At 37.2% G+C, this 22,449-nt stretch overlaps 4 protein-coding genes across 5 annotated transcripts; 2 read left to right on the forward strand and 2 right to left on the reverse strand.

Annotated features, from left to right (window-relative positions):
• Positions 1 to 4,532: 4,532 nt before the first annotated feature.
• On the forward strand, positions 4,533 to 6,927 carry LOC129776254 (coiled-coil domain-containing protein 93). 2 transcript variants are annotated; one of them, XM_055781799.1, is made up of 8 exons: positions 4,534 to 4,698; positions 4,761 to 4,969; positions 5,032 to 5,497; positions 5,556 to 5,600; positions 5,667 to 6,085; positions 6,140 to 6,345; positions 6,400 to 6,605; positions 6,664 to 6,927. In XM_055781799.1, the coding sequence occupies exons 1-8, from the start codon at positions 4,615 to 4,617 to the stop codon at positions 6,862 to 6,864; spliced, it is 1,836 nt and encodes a 611-aa protein (XP_055637774.1). In that variant the 5' UTR covers positions 4,534 to 4,614; the 3' UTR covers positions 6,865 to 6,927. The 2 variants fall into 2 exon arrangements, with proteins under 2 accessions (XP_055637775.1, XP_055637774.1); XM_055781800.1 differs by lacking the exon at positions 5,556 to 5,600 and having other exon boundaries at positions 4,533 to 4,698.
• On the reverse strand, positions 6,904 to 7,120 carry LOC129776256 (ubiquinol-cytochrome-c reductase complex assembly factor 6). The gene has a single exon (XM_055781802.1). It carries the CDS (start codon positions 7,118 to 7,120, stop codon positions 6,920 to 6,922), a length of 201 nt encoding a protein of 66 aa, XP_055637777.1. The 3' UTR covers positions 6,904 to 6,919.
• LOC129776255 (small integral membrane protein 4) lies at positions 6,904 to 7,521 on the reverse strand. Its single transcript, XM_055781801.1, has 2 exons — positions 7,267 to 7,521; positions 6,904 to 7,214 (listed from the first exon to the last, which is right to left on the reverse strand). The coding sequence occupies exons 1-2, from the start codon at positions 7,421 to 7,423 to the stop codon at positions 7,123 to 7,125; spliced, it is 249 nt and encodes an 82-aa protein (XP_055637776.1). The 5' UTR covers positions 7,424 to 7,521; the 3' UTR covers positions 6,904 to 7,122.
• Positions 7,522 to 12,243: 4,722 nt separating this feature from the next.
• LOC129776881 (protein arginine N-methyltransferase 5) lies at positions 12,244 to 14,596 on the forward strand. Its single transcript, XM_055782789.1, has 2 exons — positions 12,244 to 13,740; positions 13,797 to 14,596. The coding sequence occupies exons 1-2, from the start codon at positions 12,396 to 12,398 to the stop codon at positions 14,327 to 14,329; spliced, it is 1,878 nt and encodes a 625-aa protein (XP_055638764.1). The 5' UTR covers positions 12,244 to 12,395; the 3' UTR covers positions 14,330 to 14,596.
• The last annotated feature ends 7,853 nt before the right edge of the window (positions 14,597 to 22,449 follow it).

Below are 22,449 nucleotides of genomic sequence, written 5' to 3' on the forward strand. Positions count from 1 at the left end.
AATGATTCTACCATGCAATTCTCATGAAAACATTCACATACACCAGCAACGTAACGATCCGTCAGCATACGTTCAACGAAAACGACCGGCAGGGTTTGTAGAAAAGAATAATTGACGGAGACGGACGGCTCGTTTTGGTTTTTGTCTGGGCTTTGTGTCTAGGCTTTTGTTTTGATTTGGTTGTACAGTAATTTACATCTACATCGACATTAAGCTAATTGAACAGATCTGTGATGCAACACGTTTAATTAGACATTTTCACATCTAGTTGGACATTTTTGTAAATATTGAGTTCGGGGCCCAAATTATGGCCCCACATTGAAAGTCGCAAATGTCCAATTACTGGTCAAAACCGACTCCAATGCGACACTGAGTGGTGCCTCAGCATATCGTTTTATAAGTAACTTACTGTACTTTTTATGCCAACATATCTCCTAGCTCCAAATTTCGGAGTGAAAATCATTCGCGACTAGTTGAAAGAATTATTCTATTTATTATTATTGTTGCATAAGGGTCGGACTACGGGGTTTAAGCATTTAAATAATTGAATTCAATGATTCTCATTGAATTTTTCAAAATTTAGAACTGATTCTAGGCATGCTGATTTGAAAGAGGGCATTGCAATTTAAATTGTTGTAGGTGGCGACACCATGAATAAAATTAAATAAATCATTCGTTTGGCATTTGAAGTGACGGTGCTGGTGGAAGCATTGACTGCATGTGTGAATTGGTGGAGACGTTGACGGAACGTAGACGTTCTTCTCCGTAACGTGCTATGTGAATCGCACATTAGGCTTTTGTCTTAGTGTCATTCGCTCGCTTTTATCAGTGTCACTTGCTTACTTTCGTCCTTAGTAATCAATGGGGACTTTTATCTTGGTGTCGCTCACTTGCTTGTTTTTCACGACCACTTCACAATCAATGGTTTTCCGGTTACATACCCGGCTTTATTCCCGTTTCCACTTCATGGTGGAATCGAAATAAAGTTTATCCGTGATGACAACGGTACGGAGTCGACATCTGGATACGAAACTAGTTTCCCACTACAACTTATCATTATAATGACCTATATTCCGGTTCACTATCGGCGATTGGATTTTACAATCCGATCGGGATCGACTTTTACATTCAACAACCCGAACGAGATCGACTTCTAGATTCTACAATCCGTCCGAGATTCAAACCCAATCGACATACGCAAAAGTGGCAACATTGCCTTGACTTGAAACAAACGTCAAGATAATTTATCTATATTCCATATTCCATATTACATATTATCCATATTAAAGAATTCCAGTAAGTTCATATCCCTTTTATGCGTTTGCGAGCGCAACACATGTAACGGTGGCCGAAGCAAAGATCATTAATGGTTTCAACAGGGGCGTCCATATCTCCGAGCAGTGAGTATCGATCGTATCGGGCGAAAAGATGAATGTTGTTTATTGTTGTTTTTCTATATATTCCTCCAGACGGGGGAATGTGATCCGTTTCCTGGAGTTTAAAGGAGCAGGAGATTAACTCACTGTTGAAAATCGATGAATAATTCCCGTTTATGCCATGTTAAATTTTGATGACAATGTCGAGTTTCGACAGAGAGACATTTTCGCGATGGACGTTCACGAAGATGAAGACTCGAAGGAGGTGGAAGCAAGCTATAGAATCTTAACTATATCGCCATGGAGGGTAACATTGGTTGTTTGGTGAATGGAGCCGGCTTGGTAATGGCAGTAATGGACTTCAAATTGAACGGAGGCAACCCGACAAACCTCCTAGATGTGGGCGGTAATGTGAAGGAAGAGCAAGTATTAAAGCCGTTGCAAATTTTAGCCTCAGATCAAAACGTAAAACCGACTTTGGTGAATGTTTTCGATGGGATTGTAAACTGTGCCACCATTCCTAACGGAATTGGTAATGCTTCCTAAACGATCGGACTCAAAGCACCACTGGCTGTACGACTGGAAGGTACTAACATGGAGGCAGCTCAGAAAATATTGAAGGTATCAGGGCTGAATTGACGAGGCAGAAGGCACTATGCTAAATTAGTACTTTTAAAGAAATCGCTTCCATTTATTGATAAGATTCAACAAGTTTAATATGTAAAAAACGAATTTTCAAATATTACTTCAGTTTTTCGTAGCAAATTTTGAGCCTCTCCATTGTGGCTATTACATACCTATGAAACAAGGACGCAGTTCCGATCACATTCATTTTTAATGGTATTCATCTTGAAAGTGTAAAATGTATTACATTTGTATTTCTTGACAACTTTTTGTTGGTGTTGAGTGTGTGTATTTCACTTAACGATTATTTCTTTTTGCTCAGTACTTTTGTGGTTTGACTATGCGCTGCTGTGGAATGCAATTCTGTATTTCTTCGATACATTCGTCACAGTTTGCACTCCTCTTGGAAGTACATAAAGGTTCCAGAATAAGCAAGTCCGGCCAATGCTAGGAAAATTATAAGAATAAGTTAAGTTAGGGTGAGAAATACGTGTTCAAAGTATTTGAACAACACTAAGCGATAATTTTCATTTATATTTCAACAATTTAAAACAGCATTCTGGTATCTTAGGGTGGGTTTAGACTAGTGATATATTCATGTGAAGAAATATGATGAGATTTATAGAAATCGCATCAACCGTTTACACTAGCGAGAACTTCTATAATGAATATATTCATATTTTCGATGAATTTATTCACCTGAAGTAGAACTGCATCCAACTTTAGTGATTTCTCACCAGTGAGAAATTCACAAGCGTTTACATATGCTGAATTTATTCAAGTTATATATACCTCGAATAAATTCATTTATAGCTATAGATCTCCCTAATGTAAACCCGCCATTAATATGATAGAGAGTAAATCGCTTCACGAATACGAACGAATTATTTTGACCTTTTTTGACGTTTGTTTCGCGTCAAGAAAATGTTGCCACTTTTGCATATGTCGATTGGGTTTGAATCTTGGATGGATTTTAGAATGCACAAGTCGATCTCGTTCGGGTTACAGAATGCAACATTGTGCTAATTTCAAACCCGATCGGAATAAGGATGAACATAAAATTATCTTCAGATACCATTTTTGTGAGAGATTATTTTACCACATGAAAAAAACAAAGTTTTCCATTCACATTGAACACTATTTTGATACGGAGAAGGTCATTTTCATTCATAGTTTTCATTTTAAAGGCGTTCATTCTGCCTGAAAACCCTTAGTTATCTTTGACGCTTCACTAACTTGTAAAACGTAGTTCAATGGCGTGCCGTTCATTTCGTTTTCACTGCCGTGAATGAAGCCGATCATCTCACAATAATTAGTCAAAACTTCAGAGCTGAAATAAACAAATTGAGTTATTTAAAAAGAAAATGAGAAATGAGAGTTATCCATTCTATTTTTTGGCATTTAAATCTTCGTATAGCCCACCTTTATAGAATATTTATGACAGTTCCGTTTTTGAGGAAGAATTGGACGATATTCACTCAATTAAAGGTTTATCAAGCCGAAAATCATTTCTAAATTCATAAAATTTAGTTCGTGGTTGCGCAATATCCCAGCAAACATTAAATCGTATAACTTTGCACATGATAAGTCACATATAATTTCGTATCAAATCACAATCGCATAAAATATCAATCAAAATATCGATCATATATATCTAAAATCGCATAAAATGCAAAAACACGATTTTCCATGTCATCGATGGATTGAGTGGTAACGTTGTCGTATCAAATCGCATATCAGTCCAAAAAGCATCGCATATCGTTATATACGGCTTTATATGCGTACAAAATATGGCATATACGTATATCGCCTCCAATTATAGCTATTCATACGACTTAATGTTTGCTGGGATATATGTATTTGTTCACATTTATTGAAATAAACTTTAAAACCTCAAGGTAAGTTTAATGAATGCTCTATATATAATCATTATTATAAACCTTGAATAACCTATCAAGCATTGTTCAAAATAAAGTAATGCATTTTAGTTTCCTTCAATATGATTGTGAAGACATTTGAAGACATTTTTTTTGTACCACGTGAGAACTTCTGAAAAAATCACTTGACATCCATGATTATACTCAACGAACGCAGAAATTGAAATGTCAACAGCAACGAAAAGGTTGCCGACACACATCACGCGCGACTCGACATGCTAGGTTGAATCGAAAAAGTTGCTCCGACCTAAGTTGCCAGTTGCATAGTGTGTATGCTCCCATTTGATTACATATGCTCACAACCACTACTCTCGCATGTGAAAATGCAATAATGGCGTATCCTAGCAATAACAAAACAAACAACCCCCGCTCCACAAACCGTAATCCCCTTCTTATTGAAGTGATGTTGTTGCTTCACCTGTTATACATTTATACAAGCGCCTTGCTCTCAACTTTTTGCGATATTCGTTGAGTTGCTTTCCAACTTAGGTTGCCTAGTGTGTAGATGGCCTAAGATTTTAGAAAATCGAAGGCAACTTTAGATTCAAAAACCAATTTGAGACAACAGAACTACATTAGTGAGATGAACTGTAAGCCGTCAAAACAAGAAAAAAAAATCAAAATATTTTGTTGTTGCATGAAAAACCTGAGACGATAAAACTAAACTCAGTGAAATAATGAGTTCGAAAAATATTTTTTCGAAGCATCTACCCAATGTGAAGCTTGCAACGCGTTTTGATGCCGACGGAAATGAAATCCAGGTGTGTTTTTGATTAAGTGGTTAAAACCCTTTGGTGGAATATTATCTATTTTCCCGTCGCAGGTCGAACGCCGCGAAGATGAGGAGCAGAAGCGGAAAGAACAGGAAATTATCGACATTCTCGTCGGAGCCGGATATTACCGGGCCCATATTCAGGGACTTTCAATGTTTGATAAAATCGTGGGCGGGATGACATGGTGCATCGAAGCTTGCGACTATGATGTCGACGTCGATTTGCTGTTCCACGAGAATCTGACTATTGGACAGAAGATGTATACAGATCGGAAATGGTTCTTGAAATTTTATTTCGAATCAATCGTTTTGTTTGTTTCAGCGCACTGACGGAGAAAATTGTGGTTGTTCTACCGAAAATGAAGTGTCCCTTCCAGCTTGAGCCCCACCAAATTCAGGGGTTGGATTTCATCAACATCTATCCGGTGGTGGAATGGTTGGTCAAGCGTTCGGCCGAGAACCGAAGTGAAAAGGCAGAGAAACTGAAAAAACTTGCAGCTTCCCAGTTTCAGAATTATTTCACTCTTCAATCTGATCTGGCGGCGAAACAATTGCACACCAAGCAGTTGGATAATCTCAAAACGATCGAGGATCGTTACATTCCGAAGAGACAATTCAAAAGAAAGGAAAAAGGACCGGACGATGTGATGAGTCGGGTGAGAATTACATTGATGGAGTATGGAACGAGGGATTTCACGGCCAAAACCAATGTAGACATAGCGGAGATTGACGATGCGCATGAATCGGAAGATGTTTTCGGGAAAATGCTCGAGAAAACCGAGCAGGAGGTATTAGTTTTTTGTTTTACAGCGACAGCTTTTTCGATTCCAATTTATTATTTTCTAGCTTGATTTCGATCAGTTATTCAAAAATTTATCAGTTGCAAAAGAGGTAAATTCGTTTGCTTTTGCTGTTTTGTGTTTGTCTGATTGATTGAAATACATGTTCTCATATCAGCATAATCTGGTTGGTGAGTTGACCGAAACAGAACGGAACGCACTGAATCAGAACTACGAGGATCTCAAGAGGGAAATGTCTATCGACACCAGCCAGCTTTCGGAACAGAACAAAATAAAAACAATGTTGGCAACGAAACTAGCTTTGACGAAAAATCTGGATCGAATTAGGGCGGAAAAAAGTCAACTGCAAGAAGTTGTCCGTTTGGAACAGCAAGATTTGGAGGAGCTGAAACGGGAGAAGGAATCACTCCAGGAGGAGATACACAATCTCGATAATGTGGAAATCAGTGAGGAGAATCAGAAAATTCTTAGCTACGTCCAAGAGTTAATCCTAAAGAATGAAACAATGAAACAGCAGGAGACTGAGTTTAAGGAAAAATGTAAAAGAGAACTAATTGAACTGCAGGATAAAATACAGTGAGTATCCGGGAAAAGTTAATGTCTATGGTGACTCATATTTGTGCTCTACAGAAAAGCAGAAGCAGCTGCCTCCGATGAGAATATCGATGAATATCAGAAGCAGCTAGATGTGGAACAGGAGCGATTGAAATCGCTGCGATTGCAACTAGCTAAGAAGAATCGCGCATACGTCTCCATCAATCGACAAATGGATAACATTCCCGACCGTACAGAATTGGCCCAGTATCAGAGGCGTTTTCTTGAGTTATATAATCAAGGTATATATCTCAAAAGTCGCATTTATATAAATGTAACATGTTTCGAGTTTCTAGTCAGTGCAAAACATCGTGAAACGAAACAGTTTTATACGCTGTACAACACGCTGGACGATACTAAACTATACTTGGAGAAGGAAATGTCCTTGCTGAATTCGATTTATGACAACTACGGCAATGCGATGCTATCATTCAGTTCGAGGGAGCAGTTTTTGCAACAATTTGAGAATATTGTCGAGGGGATTCGCGTTAACAAGACAAAGGTATCGATCGTTTATCATTCAAATTTAACTAGAGGCATTCCGATTTCCCAATTCCCAGGTTAAACGAAAATGCGATGACGAGCGGGCCAAACGTGACGGTCTTAATGCTCAGTTACTGTGTCTTGTGGAACAGCAGCGAAAGTATGCTGCGACTGTTAAACAGCTGACCGTCGAATGTCAGCGGAACGAGGCCCTTCTGGCGCGATATCATCAGCTGCAAGCTGCTGCAGACCAAACCGGAGCAATGCAAGAGGAATAATTTCACAATCTATAATTATCATTATCGTACACAAGTGCATTACAAATAAATAAGTTTATTCTACATTGTTGATAGCCTCAACCGCCGGTTGTTTAACCTCCCTAAGTCGCTGGGTTTTAATTTCTTTTTCTACATAATAGTTGAGGTCTTTCAGGGGATTGTAATACGTGTGAACCAACTGAGAACCGGCGAACATGGACAACATAGCAGCGGTCATGAACTTGAGATATTCTTTCATCGGCACACCGGCTGGCATTTTTACTTCAGTTCTTCGCGTGTTGGTTCCAATTGTTTCAGTAAGAGTTTCTCCTCGACAATATCCTTCGCCTGGCGTTTCTTGAAGGTATTATCTAAAATCATCGATACCGTTGAATTTGATCCCAGCTGATATTGTAGACTTACAAAAGTTCGTGTCTCCCACTCGCCAATGGATCATGGAGAACTCTAGTGTAGCGCCTAGGCCGAAGAATAACGGCAGGAACCGGTAGATTCCGAGTACTTTTTTGCCTGGCCAAAGATCCAACAGCTGTCGTAAGGTTTGGCTTCGGCGAATACGCATCTGGAGGACAATTTCTACGATAATCGCTTGAAAATCCGTATAATCGGTTTACATAATTCACACATTGAAAGCTGGTTTCAAAACAACGATGTGACAAACGCGATGGTTATTGCAAGGCGCCTAGAGGTATATCCTAAGGTGGGCCAACATGCTAGAACCACTTCAGCCATCTTGGAAGTCTATTGTGTTTTTTTGTAAACAAAACACAATACGCTTGTGCCCAAGCTCGCTCATAATAAGTCAGTCTCTTTCACGCTTCAAGCAAATAATTCCTCTTCTGCTTTCTTCGACACTGTTTTCATATACCGCTCTCCTAATCAACTTAGTGACGAAACGGCCTCACCTTAGGATATACTTCTAGACGCCTTGAGTTATTGAACAGCGGTGTCACAAGGGCTTAATGTTTTTCTTAGATACGCAGGGTTGCTAGTAATTCCACTTTAAGACTCAGTGCTGTTTGATCGCCAAATATTTGAATTTTTGAACCACGTCTTTTAGGAAGGGTGCCAAATCAGAAAACAGGTCACGTTTTTATGAAATAAAGTTAACGTTAACCCCTTGCCGTACGATTTACTTTCCCAAACACAAGCACAGTGAGCCGTTCCGATACTCTGCTGAGTGTGTGTATCATACTTACAATCGTGACAGCCCGCATCATCACACGCCTGAAGCATGTATTCATTTTACATCGATAGACGACGAGTGAGGCTCGATGTTGTACGTTCTGGCACAGTCTAATCGCCACGAGTGTGGTTCGACGTTATACGTGAAGGGGACAATAACTATTTTCACTGTGAATGAATTCTCATGATTTGCATACCAATCGAATCGGAAATTTTCTAAGATTTGTTTGATATGCTATACATTACAATCCGCTAATTTCTAAACGGTTCAAATTCATGAAAACTATTTCATCAATTTGGACTTCAAAATCAATGTTCCTGGGGGAATCCGCTTTGTCAAAAACATGCAAGTCGGGGGTATTTTTTCCCACTGAGCTGTGTTTCCCTAACACAGACTTCTAAATAAATGTGCCTGGGGGAATCCGTTTTGCAAATACATTCAAGCCGGGGGTATTTTTTTGGTGTTGAGTACTTTTGTTCTCGCTTGTCGTTGTGCAGACCGGAATATGTTTCCCTAAAACGTACTTTTAAACTGGGAATCGTCATTTCAGATACTAGAGGTGAATGAACTTTCGCGGTTCGAGAGCTACGTAATCATAAGATGTGCAATATTTTCAGAGGGAAATGTAAAATACAATGATCGTTTGACAATTCTTCCGTTCACATATTTTGGTAGTTCTAGGCAGTATATCAAACGTAAAAGGATGTTTATCAAATTTATTTGTAACGAAAAACATAATCTATTACAAAAATTTCGATGCATTCTAAAATAATATTCGAAGTGGTAACCAAGTGGATTGCATAATATAATTGCGTAGTTCTACGTCGAAAATATGTGGTCGTGTCCTAGATACAACCCCTTACAATTTTTTGCAAAAAAGAACTTGATCAACGTGTACTGATGACAAGATGGGGCATAGAAGGTGGGAAGATTCACGGGTTTTGGTTTTGCCAAACTTTGATTGTACTATCCAGCAAACATTAAATCGTATAATTTTGCACGTGCCAAGTCCGAGAAATCCGAATAAATCATAATCGCATATAATATCCATCAAAGTATGTATCGTGTTTATTTGAAATCGCAGAAAATGTAAAAACTCGATTTTAAATAACATTATCAAATTAAGTCGCAACTCGGTATAATAAACATCAATTTTATGATGCACATTATCGTAAAAAATATTTAATCCACATCATATGCGTATATTACGCTGATGCAGTTTGTGTGTCGTATAAGCGTATAATTTAAATCGATTCAGTACTGTAGTGAATCGTGTTGCATGCTGAAGAAAATAATGAAACATTGAATCATATTAGATCCTAATAAAGAACATATTACATCATATTGAAATGTCAATGAAATGCTGATGCACTCGAAAGTTTTAACCGCTGTTGAATTAAATTTCAGATAGCCGCGCGAGATAGTTGGTGGATGATAATCCAGACGACCGGAGTTCGAACCCACATCTTAGCAGTTTTCACCAAACATCAATCTGTGCCATTTCAAACATTCATATTCCACTCCCAACACAAGTCAATCAAACAATTATTATTTCCACAAACATAAATACTCATATATAAAAATGGCGATTCGTGAGGCTACAATAAACATTTCACGAAAATATTTTGCGCCATTTGTTTTTTTTCGCATTTGCCATGTATGTATTTGGCCTCCACTTTTGCATGAATATGCCAGTTAGGCGCATTATATGCCAACCAAATTTTAGAGCATATGATGTTATATATACGCTTGTAATGCGATTTAATGTTTGCTGGGTATAATCGAATAATTTTGTATCGAATAATGGAAAACCAAAATATGGATACATCGAATAATTGTCACAGTAATCGCGAATAATGAAAAAAGGAACCGTTTTCAAGGTTAATACATTTTTGGTTAGTCTATGCTATTTTTTTTATCCAAAAGCGATCATCTAACATCGACAACCCGACCAGAATAGCAACGTAATGCATTATGCAGACATCAATTAGGTCGAGATGATATTAATGTAACTTTTAAAAATTGTTGTTCATTTTGATTACAAGAAATAAATATTCGCTCGATTAATCGAATACTGAAAGACAATTATTCGAATGAATCGAATATTCAAAAATGGCCCCGTGATTAATCGATTATCGAATATACGAAAAATTTCGACATCTCTACCGATAGGTGCTTCCACATCCACAGAAACATCTTTTTCCGCCACACCATATAAAATTGACATTCCCGAGCCGCGCGTTCGTCGCGCACAATAGCTGTGCATGTCGAGGTTGATTTTGTGTCACGCAGAAATTCGCTTGTCGCATCGCACTGCATCGCGTTTAGTCCGGTATATGAGGAAGTTTTTTTGCAAGAATCAAATGAACAGAGTTTGGTCTCGTTGAACATGCGATTTGTCAAAAATTGCATAGCATAGCATCGCGTGTCATCCTAAGACAAGGCACAAATTGAGACGCATATAGCGCGAGTAGCTTGGCGCGATATAGCGCCTGTTTTTGTGGCTAATGAAAACAGATAGAACGGCGCAAATTGGCCAGATGACGCGAGATGGTGGAGCGCTCGTGAGACACGACTCGCGTGACGCTGTAGCTGAACCACAGTTTCTCGTGCTGGTCATGCCGGTTGTGGTAGATGTGTTGGTGAACAATCATATAGCGCCGTGGGTTTGACACTGTATGGCTGTACTGGTCGGGTGATTGTATTAGTAAATAAATATATCGTGCAACTCTGTGTTAATCAGTCATTGTATGCGAGTGGCATGTTATTTACACCAAACTGCGACTCAATATGCGCTCCACCACGCTACGTTTGTGGCACGTATGAGTCGTGTTGGTAGTCTCGCGTTCGCTTACGAGCGCTATACGCTTCTCAATTTGCGCCTAGCCTAATATATGGTCGTCAATGTTGCAAAAAGTGATAAAAAATTGGCTTCTTTCGAGTCAGCTGAGGAAGCCAAAGGTTGAAAGTCACATTGAAATAAAATGATAAAAAATATATTTCGAATGAAGTTGATTTTACGTCAATTAACACCTAGGTAATGAGGATAGAAACAAATTGATTTTTAAAAAAGAATCCAATAGCAAAAGAGATCCAATAATCAGGAGGGGACAAAGGTGTTACTTTTCTTATAATAATCCACTATATAGAGAAAGTATTGTTATTAAAGGTGAAAATAATCGAATTAATAAAATGAACGAACTACATTTTCTCATCAATTATTTCACAGGGGCCCAACTGACATTTTGGCAGATACTGAAATTTCAGAATTATTGACTCCTAAACATATATAAATTCGATTTTAATTTAATTTTACATCTCGTTAAATGTTATACTGAACGATAGAATAATATAATTTGGACTTTTATCTTTCATTAAAACAACTAAAAAATAAAAACTACGCAAATTACAACATTTTTTTCATTACTGCTTCAGTCAAAAAGTTAAATAAGTAAAAATAAATAAAGCCCGAATAATAAAAACGTTTGCTCCTTTTATTGGCGATCAACGTACAAATCTACACCTAGGCGGCGCTGCGGTGAAAGTGATGATGGTTTTAAATCTTGCCATGTGAGCTTATGGAAGGTTTGTAGTTCTTTCCATAAATTACAATGTTTTAATAATAAAAGATTATTTGATTGCGATGAGTTTGTAAGAAATTTAATTCTGTGCAATTTTATATATAACATGTTATTTATTTACCTCTTTCAGTAGTGAAAACTATAAAAATGTTGACAACGGTTGAATTAAAGAAGGAAATTCGAGAGCACAATCAAACACAAGTAGAAAAATGCACGATTCCTGCATGTGAGAACTACCTTGGAAAGCCCGGAAGTAAAATATACGTGATTTGTTTTTGAGTTTTACGTTACATTAGCATCATTATCTTAGTTCAAAAACAAAATCCAGATGTCTCACCGATCGTTTACGTTTTGCGTTAGATCGCCAATAGGAGAGACATCTCAAAGCATGCGCAAAAAAGACAGCATGGGGAAAAAAGGCGCAAGAAATTTATTTTTCGAACAAAATACACTTGAAAAATAAATTTTACTCACTCCGCATGACCCAGAATAACACCATTAATCTGTGTTTGATTTCAATTTGAAGGTCTATGCCACTAAAAACCACCCTGTATCGTATAAACATGCGATCATTTTGGCAACCCTATTGAATTTATCACACGTGCTTCTCGGCATTTGTAAACAATTTTTGGCAAACAGAGAGCATAAACAAAACAGGTCAAACCTCACTTTTGCCGGTAGTGGTCAAACGAGTGTTCTTTTTTCTACACGTGAAAAAACTTACTGCTGCAATCGCTGAATTCTCCCCGTGGGATTCCTCGGAAACAATGTCCACGGAACAATCGAAAGTGTCGATCACAATCTCACTCTACAAGGACACGGTGTATGAGTTGGAAACAGCGATCGAACAGGCCGCCAAATCGAGTTACCATTCCATCACAACGCCCATTGTACATCGGCGCTTTCAGCGGGAGTTTGTGGATGAACCGTTGAAGGCGAAACATAATTGCTTCACCCGCTCCGATCTGCTGCTGTCTTCGAGCCAGTGGCTCAATCGAGTGATTTGCAAGCTGAGCAGCAATGTGGACTGTGATTCGCTGGACGAAAATGTACGAAAGCAGGGAGAGGCTACAATTGAACAGGAGAAATCATTTGCGGAGCATTTAGTCCAAAACGGGTACATGTTGGTTCGGTTGAAGAATGGCAATTGTGCCAATTTAGCAAGGGTACTTGCCTTCGGATTGAAGGGTGTGTTGTTGGTTGAGGTGCCTATGTCCAATCCGAAAATTACTCAGGCAACATGGAGAAGCGATGTTGACGAAAAACAACCCCCGGAGGACACTTGGAAGTGGTGGAACAATTTTCGATCCTACGCTGATTTTGACTCGCATATAAAGATTGCTCTGGAGTTTACGGCGGATATTCCCAAGAGGAAGGAAATTTATCGTTGGCTCGGTGAACCAGTCGATGCGATTGTGATATCTTCCAATATATTCCTGACGAACTCGAAAAACTATCCAGTATTGTCTAAGGCCCATCAAGAGCTGCTGGTACTTTTCCATCGAATCCTTGGGTGTCATTTTATATTGAAGGCGAATCCCGAGGATCCGCGCCTCGTTGCTTACGCTGACTATTTAAAGTTCGTAATACGAAACAACTACACCAAGGACCCAATGCAGGGATACGACGATCTTCTGGAGATCCCTTTGCAGCCGCTATACGACAATTTGGATAGCTTTACCTACGAGGTGTTCGAAAAAGACCCGGTTAAATACATTCTCTATCAAAATGCAATCGAGGAAGCGCTTCGAGATCGTGTTCCAACGGAAGAAATCGAAACTCGAACGTCCGTTATAATGGTTGTCGGTGGAGGTCGTGGCCCATTGGTTCGCGCTGCTCTGAACGCCTCGCTTAAGTGTAAACGGAAAGTGAAAATCTATGTAATCGAGAAGAATCCCAATGCAATTGTTACTCTCAGCGCGCTAATAAATGAATTATGGAAGGATAGAAACGTGGAACTCATTTCCACCGATATGAGAGAGTTCAAACCTCCGGAGAAGGCAGACATTTTGGTGTCCGAGTTGCTGGGATCCTTTGGAGATAATGAATTATCTCCCGAGTGTTTGGATGGGGCACAAAAGCAACTAAAACCGGATGGAATCAGCATTCCATGTAAGTTAAAACATTGGTGTAATATAAGCTGTTTCATCAAAACTCTGTTTTTTTAGGCAAATCAACATCCTACCTTAATCCATGTATGACTACCAAAATCTACAACCAAATTCGTGCATTAGAGAAATCCCCCCACTCAAAAGATCGAGTGGTGACTTCGCGACATATGGAAGGATCGTATGTCGCGTATCTCAAGAATGTCTATCACATTGACGACCCGCAGGTTGTTTTCGAGTTTGTCCACCCGAACCGGGAGAATGTGTTCGATAATTCTCGCTTCAAAACGCTTCGTTTCAAAGCAACGCTGGATTGTGTGATGCACGGATTTGTCGGTTATTTCGACACGGTGCTGTACAAGGATATCACCATTAGTATTCATCCGTATACGCATACCAAGGGTTTGGCGTCCTGGTTTTCGATCTTCTTTCCACTCTCGGAACCGATGCAGATCAAGAAGGGAGACGATATCGTGGTGAACTTCTGGCGATGTGTTGCATCGCACAAGGTTTGGTACGAGTGGAACGTTGCCGCACCCAGGCAGTGTCACATTCACAACGTGCGAGGACGAGGACAACCGATTTGGAAGTAAAAAGACGAGGTTTTTAATTTAGAAATTAAAATTTCAACTGTGTTCAACCTATGAGATAAAGCTTATAGTTATAGGAACAAAATTATTAAAATGAGAAACATTAAAAAATAAATCGAAAGCTAACGTAACATTCATTTCGTTTTATAAGTGATTCCTTGGGCCCTATTAAAGAAATGGAATCGATAAGAATTTTGCCCGTTAGCTCTATTTTACTAGGGTAAATCATCTTGGTTTGTCCGATTTAGGGTGTTTTCACGCAACTAGCAAATGCAAATCGGTTGAATATATATAGAAGGTGCATTTGCATATGAAATAAAATTCTGATTATACGCGAGCGTAACATGAGTGGTTTTAATAGCTGTTTCGACGATGTTATCTGGAATCAGTGTCGAAAAAATAACGATGCTTTCACCACTACAAACAAAACTATTGCCGAAAATTGAAAAATGAAAATTTAACTTTCAGAGCACTAGCTCGAGTTTTCCGACGTTTTTTCACTATACAGTGCCACAGCAAATGAAACTTTAATATCTTCTGAGTAATCGATTTGAGTTTGGTTGATATTACTTAATGGGAAGTGTCATTTGCTTCACACTGTTTCGCGAAATTATTGATTTTCGGGCTAGGGGTGAGGGAGGGAGGGAGATGAAAGAATTGTTATTTTTTTCAATATATTCAAAGACTCGTGTCAAAGAATCGCCACACAGTCTGATAAGTGAATTGATCTATTTACGTGTGTTTTGCTCTTCTCTCACAAACACTTTTACCCCATTTTTACACGTGGCTTTACCTATACTACTACAATGGCTAGCTTCCACCAGAGAAGAGAAGTGGAACTTGAGAGAAAAAAGTGGCAACGATTTGTGGCAAGAAAATGTAAACAGTGAAAAAATTGACAGATAGTTTACGCTCTAAAAATTGAACATAATGTTAAGATGTCTCTAAAAGGGTGGGAGACATCATATATAAGGTGGGAGGTTCGTATATAATGTTATTAATGTTAGCATCATGATGATAAACACGGCGAATGGGATAGAAATTACGAACCGAAATTGAATAAAATATACATATAGACGCTAAAACGCTGTGGATAGATATTATAATGCATTTTTATCGGTTTATGTATAATGCATTATCAAAATAAATCCATATGTATTTTAATCATAACTTGCTGTACTATTCATAACAACATTTATGATCGTATTCCACCAATGATGACAAATGTGTAATTTACGAATCAAGCTTCGCCATAGAAACTGAACATTGAATGAAAAAATTAAAATGTGGTGAGAGCATCAGTTGAAATATTTTAAAGCATTCTCATCGGAATAAATTGAATGATACAATAATTATACGACTAAATAATGTATGTATGCTTTAAAAACAACATAAAAATATGATTTCTGATATTTTTTTTTCAGTTTTGAACACACACCATAAAAAGTTATTTTTATTTTTTAAAATACCCTCTGTTGGTATTGTATCTAGAATTCACAAGGTAATAAAACGTTAACGTCAATTAGTTTCTAGTAATCAGTTTTTTAGTTGCAGGGGAAATTAACATCAAACTCTATTTTTTTAGTATTATATATAGATTCCATACCGAACCGACATAGTGGTTCTCAGATTTTCGTGTAAATTGGTAGTTTTGTTCCTTTTCGTTAAATATTAGATCCCATTCCATTTTAGGGTGGTTCGAAAAATCTAGTTTTCTCCTTTTTTACAAAAATATTTTTTTTTAGATTCTTATCTTTTGAACTACTAAACCGATTCAGATGATCGACATATCAAATTGGCCAGTTAGCCAGTTTTTTTTAAATACTATACTTGCAAAAAAAAAAAAAATTTTGTTTTCTTGATTATTGATCGTAATTGTTTTTTATAGTTTTCATTCAAGGGCGCTATGTTTGTTATATTTTTTCTCGAAAGCTGAGGATTTTTTAGATAACATATCCAAAAATGTGTTCTTCGTTTTTAAATTATGATTTTGCAAAATTAACCGATGGTTCAAAAAATCATTTTTCTCCTTTTTTCCAATAATTTCAATAATTTCACACCTGCAAATTTTTTTTTATTTATGAAAAACAGATACAATTATTAATCACTAAAACAAAATAAATTTTTACGCAAGTGCAAAATTTTTCCAAAAAATTCTTGGCTTAAATTTGATACATCGATCATCTGAATCGCTCTAGCAGTTCAAATGTTATGAATTTTTGAGAATAGGAAAAAAGGGGAAGAAATTAATATTCCGAACTATCGGTTAACTCTAAAAAATTATAACTCAAGAAAGAAAAAAGAATATATCCAATTTTGAGTAAAAAATATAAATGTGTAAAAAAATCCTCAGTTTTCAAGAAAAAATATAGAAAAATATAGCGCCGTTGGTCCCGAAACCATGTAAACTATAAAAACGGTTACAATCAAAAATTACGAAAACAAAATTTAAATTTCTTGGAAGTTTGATATTTTTCCAAAAAGACTAGCTAATTTTCTTCAATTTGATGTATCGATCATCTGAATCGGCTCAATGGTTCAAAAGTAATGAGTTTTTGATAAAAGCCATTTTGGGAAAAAGTGAAAAAATCGAATCACCCAAAAAAATAATAATACAGGTTCAATGTTTTATCTTAACGAAAACAAGCTACCAATTTTCCAAAAATCTGAAAACCACTATATCAGTTTGGCATGGAATGGCTGAAGTAATACTGCAATAGTTCACAAAGTTCGCGTTTTTCTTGTTGTTTTTCATGTCTTTTAGTGTGGCCATAATAATAATTAGAATTACTGCAATTGGATTGATGCTAGAAAATATCATTAACTTCCTTGAATAGTGGATGTGATATAATTCACTTTATATATGTATATATATTAATAAATGTTTTCAAACGAATACATTTGTCAAACAAACTGCGAAACTAAATACTTTTATACTGTGCCTTCATTTTTTGAATTTAACGTTCAAAGACCCTTCAATAAAAATGGCATTGGAACAACAGAGTAAAACTGACATACAATTATGACAGATGATTGCCTTTTGATTGGCGCGTGCTCCAACTGGTGAACCGCCAATTAAAAGGCACTCCAGCTAAAAAACGCCAATAAGCAAATGGTACTGTAAAACTGTGAAAAATATATCAAAAATATACAATCTAAGACTCTTTTTGTCGTTTATGAGTTTTGTGAGGTGCGTAGAAGAGAGATTAAATGCACAATGCCCTACCCCTCGCAGCTGACAGTATAACAGTGATGTTGGTGTTATATCATAGCAACAGTTGTAGCACACATGTCACATCATTTCCTCCTTCAGCAGACAACGGTCGAATAGGTAAGCCACACTTAATATTTCCTCTCTGTATCGGGTGATTTCACTGTAGGATTATACTACCGGCATTGAGGAACCCTTGCAGTGAATATCGGAAGCTCCACAAGTTTGTTTTTTTAAGTTACTGCTTGGCATGTTTGCGGATAACGGAAAGATATGATATGTTGGTTTGAAAGTTAAGAATTGGAAAAAATATAAAATTCATGTGAATGGAGACAACTTTTGTGTACAGCACATGCCACTAGGACCTTTTGCTGATTAAGTAAGATATCTTACAAAACGTCATAACTTTACAACCATTGAGTCGATTTCAAAAATCGTCATATCAAATGAAATCTTATTCTTTTATGAATCAACTTTAATCTGTCATTCACACAAACTCAAAAATTAAATACTACAGAAAAACTTTAATTATAACGCTTAGAGAATTTGCGACTTAATTTTCCACAATTCGCTCTTTCACACCAAATTTTTATCTTGTCGCAATTTTAAACCTCTCAATTTAAATTGTTAAAATGATAGGTCAAAGAACGAAAAGCAGGAGAAATTAACAAATAATGGAGGGTAAATAATAAAGCAATATTAATCATGGATTTTTAATAACCATCTCAGAAAAATATTGAAAAAGAACATTCCTTTTTTAATTTCTCTTTAAAATTTTGATAAAATTGCACTGAATAGTTAAATAAGAGCAATATTAATATTTGAATAAACTTATGTAATTATAAACATGTTTATATAAACCTTCCCATCTTCTCATTCTTCATTAAAGACCTTGCGTCAAGACAGCTAGAAATCCATACACTCTCAAATCAAGTGTGCCTGAAAAAATTATATTCTTCACGTAAACAAGCGATGAAAATGTGGACACTTTTTAGTCAGTGAATTGTATGGAGTTCCACTGCTGTGCTTCCACCTTCACCTTAAAATCACATATAATCAAGATAGGTTTGTTGAAATGCCCCAAGTCTGTAGTTGCTTATACTATCATAAGGCGTTGAAATTATTCAAATTTTTATGTTTTTAACGATGTTCCTCAAAGAGAAATTATGATCATGGCTATGACCTCTGACTATGGTTTGTCCAAAAAATGATCATGGTTTGTTCGGTTTTAAAAATCACCATATTTGAAAGAAAAAATCGGATTTTCAAGTAGATGTTGCAGTTCTTATTGCTTGAGTTTACTGTCGTTATATTGATCCATTCATAATTTAGGCTTTCTTCAGAATACTGTCTTTTTTGGGCATTTTAAAAGTGTTCATCTCAACACTCTCAACACAGAGAAACTTTATTTCTGCTATGCGCGACGGACATCATAAACAAACTGTAGCGCGCCAAGCGGTTGCCATAGAACTTTTCCGTACATACCTAATATCGCTTCTCTGTTAACTCACAAACAGAAATATAACCAGCGAATTCAATTTAGCAGTTAAACCACTCAAAATGCTCAATATCGAAGCCGCAAAAGTTACATCCACTCGCGGAATCATTCGATTTTCAGTTTTTGTTTCTCTATTCCACTTTTGATCAGTATTCATTGCCATAAGATGGTTTAAATATTATAGAATAGCATGTAGAAGGGTTTCCCATCAACAGAAATTTGAAATTCATAATGCAACTATACAAATCAACCACCTTTCCATAATACCACCACAGTCCGTCTTACCCGCGGCTCCCCTATGCCGTCCGACTCTCGCTAAAGTTCGTTCGGACATTGCTAATGGATGGTATCCTATGTTTCGGACTAACCGGGCAATCAGTGAAATACAGGTATGCGTGCGAGACACCGCCGCTTCCGACGGCGGGTCGGTGGTGAACTCGGCGTCTCACCATAAACTTCCACCAAAATGCAATGACTCTCCGCAGCTTTTTTCTGCATATTGAAGTAATGAAGTAACACTCCCCGCAAAAACACTCAACACTTTCGAACAAAAATCAATTTCGTTAGCGCAAACATCAAATGGACTAAAAATGGACTAAAAACTTTAATTGTAGAACATTTGCGAATTAAATTTTCCGAATTTTCCTATTTTCCTTCAGAGTTTAGTTGTTTATATGGTTGGTTGAAATATGTGTAATATTTTTCTGGGATCCTCCTTCTCCTTCCAGAGATTTTACATCACATTTCTTGTACTTTTAAATCCTCACATTTCAATTTTGGCTCCATTTGCTCTATTATCGAGTTATGCAGAAATTTGTGTTTTGTTTGTAACACTGTTACAATCAGTAACAGTGTTTTGGAATCGATACCAGGTGTCTTGGCCAGAACCCAGACAAGAAAAAGTGGATTGACACCATCTCGAATTCTGCATGAATCTTGTTGTTGTTGGTCAAAGAAAATCCGTTCTTGATGGCCTGAGTTGCTCTTTCAAGCTCCTCCTTCTTTCATCGTGGTCTGTCCATCCTCTTTTTGTAATTCCGTGACATCTGGAATCAATTAGATCAAAGAGAAGCCTTAAACCTGTAGGACCAATTCACCCCACAGAAACGTGTCCATATCACCCCACACAATATGTAAAAATTAAAATGCAATTGATTTAATTTATTGTTATCAAACTTACAGCTGCATCAAATTGTTCCTTTTCCGTAGGCGAACAGAACTTTACTGCACAATACACGAAAAGTGTGTTTAATCAGCGGGAAAAACTTTCAAACCACGATCGGAAAACTCACATTTTTTGACAATCAAAATGCTTGTTGTGTTCATGCTACCGTTTCCTTCCACCTTTCGAATTTTACCAAAGTTTGTTTACGTTAGTTACATACGGTTCAATAATAAAAGAAAATGACATTATAAAAAATCTAATTTGAGCCGTACTTTTTGAGATAAAGGGGTGGTCCAAATCACCCCGTATGTCCAACTCATCCCGTGTTACCCTATTATGTGTACCCAGGAATGCCACATATACAGAATATTCTGTATTTTTCAGATTTTTTGCCTTATTTAAGATACATAATCTGTATATACAGAATTAGTGCACCCGGGGCCGAGTGGTTAGCGTCTCACGTTATCATGCCGGATGTTCGGGTTCGATTCCCGTTCTGGTCGGAGCATTTTTCGTCAAATAAATTTCCTTCGACTTGCACTGCGGTCACACGTATTTTAATTTAAATAATTACTTCATAGGTTGAGCCGGCAAAAGTTCCACAGGGAACGTTAACGCCATTCAAGAGAAGAAGATATACAGAATTACAGATTTTCCGCAATGATATAGATTTTACAGATTATTTTTTAAATTCAATTTTAAATATTAAATTTATTACAGTGTATACATAAGATGGTTTTCGTTGGAGGCAGTTGGCAAACGAAATTATGAGCGATTTCAAGAGCTAAAGCTATGTTTTTCATTCCACAATAAGTATGACCATAATCAATCCGCTAATCTTATGTTGACTCATTAACACGTTGAGTGCCACGCGGTTTCATAGCGACTTTCCCGTCAGGACACGCGCTGATACCGTAGTACAGCAATGCGAAGCGTAATACTGGAAAATCAGAATCTACGCGATGGAAATTTTGAAACGTATTAGAGCCATCGTTTCTTATCGTAAGAAGGTATTTTTGGTAAGAAGGTAAGGTATCGTAAGAAGGACACTTGGATAACATTCATCAGCGTGTGTCGAACAAATATTTTCGTTTTATTTTGCCAACAAAACAAAGTCCGGAAATCGATTGTCACCTACAATTATAGACTTTATTTTGTATTTATTATATCGGCTCAAAGAGGTTCGTCAAGGATGAAACTGACAGAGAATTTGAAGGCAAAGTTCAACAGAACCATTTATGAACATCATACAACTCAGAGGATTATGAGAACATCTTTTTATGATTTATTTTGTTGTATTGATAAGAACTTAACAAACCACAAACAATGTGTATGTTTGAGTATCATCACTCATTGGAATCCTCGTACCTACAAACGCATGAAAACGAAAGTTAAGATTGGTTCATTCTGAGAGTACGCATAGAATTTTGTACAATTTGTCTTGAAGTGATCTTCTAATTTACTCCAAACTTTGATCGATTGGTTAGAAAAAAAAGCTGAACGTATCAATATGAAACATTCACATGGGTTTTGGGGATACACTAGAATGTCTTAGTATCAAAGCATGACAACGAGGAGTTGAGAATTGAACAAGACATTTGGCATCAAATTTTTTTTAACCGCACCGACGTCTAGCCTTTGAATAAACGACCTTCAGCATATCCATTGTGTTGTGGGAATGGCTAATCCGATATGCTATCATGAGTACATTGATACCGTGTGAAAGTCATTTTACCTGGCTTCGTTATAGACGCATCGTTTGCTTATAATTTCGTGTGTATGTCTGCTCCTGAGACTCAGACTCTATATCTAATATATTGTGCGGGTATTACGCAAAGATTGATAGAAATTGGATGTACGTATGATAGGAGAAAAAGAACTCATATTATGGCACTAAGGAGAACTTACACACTAGGCAAGGCCAGCGTTTTGTTGTAGGTAGAGACGCGATTCTTCTGTGCGGATGGAGTAACTTCGATGAACAAAATCAATCAATCAGTCTATCATTACCACTCTTCTTGGTTATCTCAACACAAATGTACAAATGTCTGTGAGGCTGTGGAAATCGAGAAAATCGAATCCCGCAGTTGTTATGGGCTGGCCGATTTTGTTGGACCTAATTGACGAAGTACTGCCATTTGTCTCCGTGAATGATATATGTGAACGAAATACTGTCTGCGGGGTGGGTTAATACACTGTAATCACCCCAACAGGGGCTTAAGACAATTGGAGGTGTGATACGTTGTAAT

The sequence above is a fragment of the Toxorhynchites rutilus genome, chromosome 3 (assembly GCF_029784135.1).
Source record: "Toxorhynchites rutilus septentrionalis strain SRP chromosome 3, ASM2978413v1, whole genome shotgun sequence".
In the NCBI taxonomy this organism is placed as follows: domain Eukaryota; kingdom Metazoa; phylum Arthropoda; class Insecta; order Diptera; family Culicidae; genus Toxorhynchites; species Toxorhynchites rutilus.

What these genes read in the sequence shown, in the direction of transcription:
- LOC129776254 (XM_055781799.1), top strand. Translation starts at nt 4,615, where the DNA reads ATGAGTTCGAAAAATATTTTTTCGAAGCATCTACCCAATGTGAAGCTT. An exon ending in TCGAGAAAACCGAGCAGGAG is followed by an intron (nt 5,498 to 5,555) that starts GTATTAGTTTTT and finishes ATTATTTTCTAG; the next exon opens with CTTGATTTCGATCAGTTATT. An exon ending in TTCGCGTTAACAAGACAAAG is followed by an intron (nt 6,606 to 6,663) that starts GTATCGATCGTT and finishes CCCAATTCCCAG; the next exon opens with GTTAAACGAAAATGCGATGA.
- LOC129776256 (XM_055781802.1), bottom strand. Translation starts at nt 7,120, where the DNA reads ATGCCAGCCGGTGTGCCGATGAAAGAATATCTCAAGTTCATGACCGCT.
- LOC129776255 (XM_055781801.1), bottom strand. Translation starts at nt 7,423, where the DNA reads ATGCGTATTCGCCGAAGCCAAACCTTACGACAGCTGTTGGATCTTTGG. An exon ending in AGTGGGAGACACGAACTTTT is followed by an intron (nt 7,215 to 7,266) that starts GTAAGTCTACAA and finishes CGATGATTTTAG; the next exon opens with ATAATACCTTCAAGAAACGC.
- LOC129776881 (XM_055782789.1), top strand. Translation starts at nt 12,396, where the DNA reads ATGTCCACGGAACAATCGAAAGTGTCGATCACAATCTCACTCTACAAG. An exon ending in GGATGGAATCAGCATTCCAT is followed by an intron (nt 13,741 to 13,796) that starts GTAAGTTAAAAC and finishes CTGTTTTTTTAG; the next exon opens with GCAAATCAACATCCTACCTT.